Here is a 10,000-nt window from a genome sequence, read left to right on the forward strand (position 1 = left end):
CACCTTCTATCAGTGTGCCCAGGATTAATTTATAGATTCAAAGTACATTTAGGTCGAGTCTCATCAAAATTTGGTTTGCGGCTTTTCGTTTCGGGTTTGATTTAGTCACTGTAGCTTATACCAGTTAGTAGAGCATTTGTGTTCGGCCCATACCAGTGAAGCTCTAATCATTTACAAACGTTCAATGAATTCTTTCTTTTCAATTTTTGCCATGGATGTTTATAAGGTGTTTCAAAATGCTTCCGCATGCCATGAAAATACTGGCGTGACATTTTTTCAACTTTTTTGCCTTACAAAAGCGACTGATTGTTAACTGATTGTGTTAATCTGATTACTTAATCTTCGGTTGAGGACCGAAGCATGGCAAAAAGCGCCGAACGAATCATAGCTAGAGTCTTAAAGCATTGAAATAGTAGTGTTTTACTTATGGAATGTTGTACTCGATATCATGTATAGGGTTGGCTACAACATGCGCTCGCTAACTCATTCTACGTTAAAATCTTATGATCAGCTGGCGTTTTAAACATTGTGAGTTTTTGTTCCTAGCTAGATCACACTAACTTTAAAAGAAATGCAGACGACAGTTGCAGGTCTTGACAAAGTAATTTTGTTTCTTTTGGGTCTATTCAAAAAAATTGAAATTGAAATTTTAAGTCAATCGTTAATATAAAGTTATCCCCCTTTCGGCTAAACTCTAAGTGGGCAAGTATTCTTGAATCGCAAGCTCAAATACCCAGCCACTATCTTGTTGCGGCATCCTTTGAACGAAGAGGCAAACAACATAACAGGCCGCGTGATTCATACTCATCAGGGGAACCAAACGGAGTTGTTCTGCAGGGGTTGTAACTTGTATGAGCTGGCTGGAAAAGAAGTATTGGGAAGTTGCTGGAAGTTGTTATTTTGGGAAATTGTTTTCAATCTCCTGCCAGTGGCCCCTCTCCTGGGAGAAATATATTTGTTTTGACGGTTAACCGGAGTGAATGTAGTACCATTTTTATTCCCCCACTTCCCCTCCCCCCCCCCCCCCCGCCTCCCCTTCCGCCATTGAACGTTAGCTCTGAGGCGTACAATGTATCAAGTTGTCCTTTTTTTTCATTTTATTGCCGTGCTATTTTTTGATAAATTTTGAAAAAAATTGCTCGTTAGGTGACCGTGGCACATACGCCCGTCTGAGCTGCTGAGCTGCGATTTCCAAAGGGCAAACTTCATTTTCTTTCCGTTTCAGCGTTTACGGAACACAATTTTTCTTCAAGTATTAGCAGTCTTCCAGAGTACAGTGCGCCGTGAACTGCACGTGGTTCTACTTAGATTCAATAATTTGACAAATATAGACTTTGCTCTGTTGGTTTTGTTATGCAAAATGACATGTTACCTTTTTGATCAACACAATGTTATTGCATTAGGAGAGTTGAAAGGGTGATACTTGAGAAGGAATTAAACGGTGCTTTTTGATAGTTATTTGCGTTTTCGACACCCAAGGTTATCGCTCAGCCGCGTTGGGAAGTCGAGAACAACATTATCTCAACGAATCAACATGTCAGACATTCATTACGTCAATTATGGAAACTTATAGCACTGTAGAAAATACTCGCAAGCGGTCCATCAGATACTCTATTGTCTCTACTTGCCAAACGTTCAGTCGAGAAAATGTGAATTCACGTCTTTTCAAGAAACGCACTGTAGGCGCCGAAACAATTAAGCCTCGTTTTCTCGTTTTCACTAGCGACACAAGCGTCAGAGTTTAACCTGGGTTGACGTACGTACAAGCGCAAGGGTCAAATTTTTTCATAATCCTTGTGCTTGTGCTACTAGCATGCGACAGTCGAAGCTCTCGTAAGCGACCAAAATTATAATCGATAGAGGATGATCACTTAAGAGAGCTTTCAGAAAAAGTCTCTGGGATTTTGTAAATTCTTATTGACGGTACTGAAGATAACGGTCGGGAACTTCTTTACTCTCATTCCGTGACATCTGCCAAAACATCCTTACAGTTCCAAGATACTCCCAGCCAAAACATTCCAAAAAACGTAAAGCCCTCCTTGACTGAAGAGTGAGGCTACCCTAACAGCTTATCGAGAAAACACCATCTGAGGTCATTTTTAAACAAAAGGCCAAAACCACCGAGAGAATGTTACCATTTGTCTTCAAACAATACTGACGCGCAACTGGAGTTTTCTTGAAAACATATTCAATAAACCTCCTTCCATATCATAAAAAAGGGGTGAATCGTTCAAGCACATGCTCGTTGAAGCAAAACTGTGCATTGCAGAATGTGAAGATTTCACAATTATAATCACATTCCGATACAAAAGAGGGTCAAAGAGAGGCCGATGCAGGTCTGTCACATTCTTCTCAGTTTCAAATACTCAGCGCATCACATCCCCATCAACTGATGTCACCTCTCTAATGGAACGATTCAGTCATGTATTCAAAGTCCGCACCGTTCCATGTTATAAAAATCGAGATGCTCTTTCTTGAAATCAAGAAGAGAGACGGCAGTTTTTTTATCAATTATATTTTCGACGCAGAAAAGAGGGTACCTAAACATCGAGCCTGGATTTCGAGACAGTCTCCAGCTTGAATTCAAGGCAGGGTATTGCGCCAATGGGGAAGACCTCTTTTCCTAGAGGAGGTGGATTCGGTTTTCTCCACAGTGGTTATTATCGTCATGCCACCATCTTGGACGATGAAACTGCCAAATCAAATAACTTCATTTATCCACGGTATTCTCATCAGTTACATTGGGTACTACTTATAAAAATACTAGTTATAAGAATTCGTAATATAAAAAGAATTTATCATAGTTTTTAACCTCCTTGACATTGGTATTTAGTAAAACATCATCAGATCGCGGGGTTGAGTGTCTGATGTCGTTTGTGCCAACATGTGGGATTATTTCATCAGGTTGTTGATTTAACGTGGGCTTCATGTAATGGAATATATCCTAGACCTTTGCACTTGGAAAGGTCTTCTTCTTCTTCTTCTTCTTCTTCTTCTTCTTCTTCTTCTTCTTCTTCTTCTTCTTCTTCTTCTTCTTCTTCTTCTTGTTCTTCTTCTCCTTCTTCTTCTTCTTCTTCTTAGGGCGCCCGCAAACGAGGAGACAATAATGTTGCGGAAGCAAATGTTTTCCCGTTGGCGACCCCAGGGAACATTTGTTGCGGAAGCAGATTCGCTTTCCGGGAAGCAATAATAGGCTTGGGACCATTCCCCCTGTTGCGGCTCATCATTACTGTTGAAAGTCGTGGTATCATCGGTAGAGAGAATCTTAATAACTTCGAAAAGGCTGGCTCTTTCTTTCTCAAGTTGGTCGAGTCAGTGCTTGGTTGGCTTGGAGAGAGTAAAAACGGTTATGATGCGTTTTTTAAAAATGTAGCACTTTTTCATGAAAGCGTTAGCCTTCAAAAAACGCCAGTTCTAGTGGTTAGCAACAATAGATTGCTCTGGCCATTAAACACAAATGCTAAACGAGGATATCGAGGAAGTTAATCACGCAACCCTCAAAGTATACTAAGTAAAGCGAAAGCAACCAACATGATTTCTTGGTACCTAATAAAAGAAGGCTGCTTTGGTCAGCCGAAATGTAGTGCACAAAAATTATAATTTGATCCTGTGTTGTATTGGCTCTTGCTTTATATTCACAGGTTTCAAAATTACACCAATTGGATCAACAATTTTGAGCAAATGTACTCCAGCAGGGTAATGTCACACTTTCTACGATGTCACGCAATATTACGGATGATGTAACAAAACATTGTTAGTAAAGAGTGACTCATGGTTGCAGCTGATTATGTGCTACAGTAGTTACACCTTTCTAAGCTACCTTCAAAATTATTCAAACCAGAGTAGCATGATGCAAGCCTCAGACAATTATTTCAAGATAAATAAAAACTGGAATTGTTACCTATGGGCCAACGTACGAAGTCCATTTATGTGCAGTTAGTAGTGATTTGACAGGCAATAACCACTAAAACAACCAAATGGAGGCAAAAGTGCAGTTTTAACCCTTAAGTCCCAAGAGTGACCAAAATCAAATTTCTTCTGATACTATAGATAATTAGTCAAGAGAAAAGGCGTGAATTGATAAAATGATCACTTGAGAAGTTTCTATCTTTTAGCAATTCCTCTGAACTACACAACTAACTACCTGTAGCAAAAGGGCTGCCCTTCAGTTATTTTAAAATTAAATGACTTGAAATATTGGGCTTATAATTATACAGCCAGGGGATAACAATAAATGAAGTGGTTTATCAATGCCAAGTGAGATTGATTCCGGGGGAGGGGAGGGGGGTACTTGGGTCAATTTTCGCTTGGTACGTGGCCGCTGGCCTCTCAGAATCCCTATCCCTTTATAGTCCACTTTATCGCCAACTATAGACCCCATTTTAGTTACTTTTGGGTAAATGTAATTTTAGCAACTCCAACTTAGTCAATTTCTGTTTATGCAATTGCTTAATGATTAATTGTAATTTGAAAACGGAATGTGATGCGACAAAAATTTTTTACCGCGAATCGTTCCATTTGTTAAACGCGACCCCATCCAGTGGCACAACCCCGTTAGCCCATTAATAAGAAGTACCGCCCCCCCCCCCCCTACCGGGGATTGATTAGTGTAAAAAGAGAATGCCCGGTGAGGTTCAACAAGTTGAACTTCATTGGCCAAAATCAGCCCAAAATTGGTGTTGCACAATTATAAACGTATCAGTTCACACAATTCAAGGGGACACGTCGCTGCAACATATCCCTGGGACATGTACCCGCAACACTTCCCTGCTACATGTCGCCTCATATCAGTGTGCACTACACAAGTTTTTTGCCGCTGCAGCATGTCGTTGCAACATGTCCGTGCAACATGACCCCTCGTGTCCCAGCACCTTATAAGCCAACTTTTTTAAAAATCGGCTCTTAATTACTGCAGGCATGCACTACCACTGATTGAAAACTAACCATTCCGCGTTGGGTAGGGGTATTATGCAGGACCCCGAATGGTTTGCCTTCAATACTATGGTAGTGCATGTTTTTAGTAGTTAGGTCTAAGCGCCAATTTCTAAAATGGTTAGCTCTTAGTTAATGTTGCGTATCTATATGCACAGTTATTACCGTCAAATACCGATTTTAAAAGTTCGGCGTTCTGCAAAATACCCTCGCCGAATTTCATACATGTCTAATACTATCGTATGCAGGAGTTAACGGTCCTTTATAGTGCGGGTGTATTGGACAACACTCGCAAATTTCTAGTGAAATGAACATTTTAACATCTCGAGTTTTTGCTGAAAGGTTTCAGAGGAACAAAAACCTTTGTTTCATTATGGCAGAGCAATACGATGTCGATGTGGTCCATAAATAGTAATTCTTACACAGTGTAGAGTTTATTGCCATGTGACGTTGCGATGCAACAACCATGATGAGCGCAACTGAATCAATTTCTGTTCACAGCCACGTTGTGGCAAATTCAGCTTTCGCTGTCTCCCTTAAAGCCTTTGTGCAATAACGTGGAAATCTTTGCTTTGTATTGTATTTTTCTGTTGGATTTACTTTACTTACTTTTCTGTTGGATTTCCTACCCTCTCCCGAGAGAGAAACCACTGCGAGCAACCGTTAGTCTCTTTGCGTGAGCCGCTGTCCAGCGCTTAAGTCGAATAAATTAAAGTTGTACCAGTAAAACGAGTTAGTAAACTAGTTTTGGCCCTTGCGCATGCGTTCAGCTACGTAACTGCTGCATTTGGGCGAGCCTGCTGAGAAGTGATCAAGGGGACAAATTTCATATTTTTCCCGCGAAATAATACGACGTGATGTCAAATGCATCACTTGGAGGGGGGGGGGGGGGGGGGCGGGAATTTTGTTGTCTTTGCTTTCATGTACTTGAAAATGTCTGACCTGAACTTTAATGGGATTCTTTTTTCAACAGATTTCGCTTCGAGATATCAGCTTGAAAAAACGGCTTTCGGTTCACATAAAATTACCTGCAGTGGAAGTGTCTTACAGTAATCCTGAAATTTGAATTTCCTTGCCCGTCGAGTAATGGTCAGTAATAGGTCAGAGCGCAAAATGGAATAACCCCGAGCAGTTTTCTTTGCACGCACAATCTAAATGACATATTTGACTGCAATTTCTTTCACGCTGAGTGTCTATTTTATGAGCAAAATAGCTGGTGAATCTGCAATGTAGCGAACAACAATGCTTTCTGAGTCTGGCAAACCATGTGACTACGGTATACTTTCCGATGTATAACTATATGTAGAAAGTCTGTAATTTTTGAATTAATTAAAGGAAAGCAATGCTGTATAACATAATGAAAAGCTAACCTCAGTTTGTAGATAATACAGCATCCTTTGTCTATAATATTCTTCCTCCTAGTGACAAGAAAAGTGAAGAAAGATGACTGTTGATATTCGGCGAAAATTCATCTGCCTTTTAAGAATTCTTCATTCATTTTTTTAAACGCTATCTCTCTTTTCTTTATAATAGGTTTTCATTTTCCAAATCCAAAAAGGCATATTTTGTTGAGGACCGTGGTAACGAAAAACTATTCGCGTTAAATCTTCGCCTGATGATTAATTCACTAAAGGTAGACGCCATTACATTAAACTCCACTCCAGGATGTAATGCAGAGCAAAAACAATTTCTCCTCTGGTATCAACTGAAAGGTTCCGCAGATAGGCCCATCTCGACTCTGGGACAAAAGTGAAACCTAGCATGGGACATACAGGATAATTGTTCAATCGGAGTTCAATACATAGCCTAGTTTACCTAAATAGTAGAAATGCTGCGGAGGAGAAGGGAGATATTCAGTTAAGCTTGCAGTAATTTAACGACGGTCCATGCGTGCAATTGAAGGGAGATTTTAATAGGTCTTGTGCGGGGACGGTACAAAACGTGGACCCCCAACTGGGCCTCATACTGGACCCCACGCGAAAGAAGAAAGAAAACAATAGATGGTTTTCACAGTGACGTCATCAAATTCTAAAATCAAAAACGCAAAGTCTTCTGAATTATTTAAAGGTGGTTGAAGATGACCTAGAAATAACTCGTTTTTCAAGTTTCCAGTTCTGTGACGTCTTTCGTTTCGAAATTACAGCATTTTGAATTTCCCAATTGTCACCTTGCGTAACAGTATGATACAACGCTATTTGGTTGAAAACAAAAAGGTCTGTGAATCTCAGCAGTTTGAGCCTTTCAAGTACATTAGGAGATGTGTTCATACACATGTATTTTATCTCATATGCGAAAATTATGCGCTTTCATCGCAAAGTGAACTCCAGAGGTTTTCGTTGATTACCGACTGCCATATTGGTGAAACACATGGCCATACAAAACTCTATAAAGTTGGGTGAAACGCTTCGACAAAAAACTCAGAAACGATGTACTGCAAAAACCTGAGAATTGGAGAGGTGGTTAAGATATTTGTTTCCTACAACATTTCAAGTTCTTGGATTTTTCCATAGAACGATTTCGAATTTAGTTTTTTTGTTGTGTGACAGTGTAAACTATCTATAGAAGCGAAATGAAAAACAGAGCCAAGATCTAATTTTCTTGGTATCAAGATCATACCACGCATCTTAATTCCTCTATTCGCGCCTAACCACAATCCCTTGTGTTTCGAAGAAAAATGTGTTCTTCTCCCGATTATAGAACTGCCTCGTTCGTTCGCTTCAGGCTCACACACTGCGGCAGCAACTGCGACTAGAAAACTATATGGTTTACTTTACTTAGGCGCTAGGCATTTCCATCTTTGATATATGTATTTAGTCAAACTTTGAATGAACTAAGTGTACATTTATATTTCAATATCATGTTTTAAGGAAGTATGAAATAAAGTCTTGTTTTGTCTTGTAGTTAATTGGAATGGAGTGATCGAGTGATCACATGACGAGTGCCATTCAAGTCGCTCTAAACCCCCATTCCTGAGTGGATCCCCGCTTTTAAATTAGTTTTAGTTTATCTAATCGTCGCTTTACTTGATTTATAAAACAAGCATCTTTTCGCGATAAGCAGGGGTATCAATTGTTAACTCACCCTTCATTAACTCTGAAATTTTTCAATCCAATCGTTTCTTAGAAGCGTCTTGGTATGGTTAATCCTGTTACATTAGACCAAACTGATGTCTCGGCAAGTCAACAAGAGCTTAAACTGGAAGACCTGTGTGAATTAACGACAAATATTCAAGAAAATTCTCACACAGGTAATGTAACATAGGTCACGTAATGTAGTTCTGATATAATATAAGATATTACAATACGTATTTATATTATATTGGAAAAAAAAAAATCACAAGCTTAAAGCTTAAAGCAGCCAGTCCTCAAAATCAGATTTCAGTACATTTCTTTCTATTCAAACCACCTGTTTACATAGTTTTTTTCAAAAAAATGGTTGATGATCATTCCAAATGACCACACCGACATGCTTGGCGTTTTCATTTTACTCCTATTTTTAATGAGACAGAGAATATTTGAATATGTACTAAAACGTAACATCGAGATACTGTTCAGCAGTCCCAAAAAACTTAAGGAATTTCTTTCCCCGTAGATGCCCCCTCTTATCGCGTAAATTTCAGCCTCATCCTCCGACCGCTGTCATTCGTTGAGCCGTTTGTTAACACCATTGGTTAGTTTTGTCCTCGTTTTGTCCAATGACTACCGTCACTACCAGAAAACTTAGTAAGAGTTTTTATTGGTTGCCTGTATGCTATTTCAGAAATAATTTCCCTCTAACAGGCCCTAAAAATTGACTTTTGCTTGATCAGGCAAAGATCAAGTTCTAGGACGGGTCCAAACACTGAGAATCAAATGATCCAGTCATCAATGGTTTCGCATTTAACTGCTGACTGCTAATGCTTTCAAACGCCTCGACTAACTCAGAGAGGGAAAAAGGTGGCTGAAATTAGGGCTATCGTCTTCTTTGTACGGCTGATTTCTTGCCTCATTCAAGCCGGTAGGCACATATTCCGAATAGCCGTCTACCGTCTCTTAACTCCCAACTCCCCAGGGAGTTATCGGAGACGCTCTGTGGGCAAACCCACGGAAAGACGGGCAGAGGATTGAAATCAGTTGACTGAGTACAAAGGCAATGGGGTTAACCATGAGCCCCAAAAAGATCCTGAAACTTACCCGTTAGGCGTGAAACTCGGAAAAAGCTATCCGTGAATCATTTGCAAAATTCGTTCAGGTTTACCGAGGGAGTCAGGAGTCTGGAGGGAGGCAAAATCATGGGGGAATGCAAATGGTAAACACGTTTTCCATTTGGAAATTCCGTTTGGGAATTTTGGACTACCTTTCAAGAAATTCCGTTTTCTCCGGAAATGTTCCGTATGGAAAGACCAAATAAGCTTACCATTTACATTCCAACCGAAATTTCCGGATATTTTTGGTAAATGGTAAACAAACTTCATCACCAAGCCTCGAATTCGAAAATCAAACTTGTAAAGAAAACCCACTTGCGAACAGTATTGCATGTCCAGATGATGTGAATAATTTTGTGCAAACGAGGCCTGGTGGTGATTTTTTGAGGATATGTCGTCACCATGCAAAAGGACTATTGTTTGTCAGCGCTGAAGAAACTAAGGGCGCTCCTGACGAATCTTCACGAGGTGAATAACACGATTCAAAAGATTGTTCACTCGAAAAAGTCCTCCGTAATTTCCTTACCAGTTAATGTAATTCTAACGCCTTGAGAGCATCTTTTGACATTTGACAATACTGGGGCGCAGGGATGGCGCCTCCCACCAATGTGGCCCGGGTTCGATTCTCAGACTGGGTGTCATATGTGGGTTGAGTTTGTTGGTTCTCTACTCTGCTCCGAGAGGTTTTCTCTGGGTACTCCGGTTTCCCTTCTCCTCAAAAACCAACATTTGACTTGATTTGCGTTATTTGTAAATTTCAGTTTACAGTGCCCCCGATTAGTGCTTCAGCGCTAGAACGACTAGACACTTAAATAAAGTTCCTTTCCTTGTAGATATCGAGATAGATAACAGCTCATCGGCAACGATTAGGGCTGTTTTGAAGCG

General features: G+C 40.1%; 1 protein-coding gene across 1 annotated transcript in view; it reads left to right on the top strand.

Annotated features, from left to right (window-relative positions):
- Positions 1-10,000, top strand: part of LOC137985272 (patched domain-containing protein 3-like) — a 27,199-nt gene that overhangs the window by 510 nt on the left and 16,689 nt on the right. Inside the window, exon 2 of the mRNA XM_068832842.1 lies at positions 8,056-8,179. Coding sequence (XP_068688943.1) covers positions 8,056-8,179 — 124 coding nt within the window. The remainder of the gene's footprint in view (positions 1-8,055; positions 8,180-10,000) is intronic.

This window comes from Montipora foliosa, chromosome 14, assembly GCF_036669935.1.
Source record: "Montipora foliosa isolate CH-2021 chromosome 14, ASM3666993v2, whole genome shotgun sequence".
NCBI lineage: Eukaryota > Metazoa > Cnidaria > Anthozoa > Scleractinia > Acroporidae > Montipora > Montipora foliosa.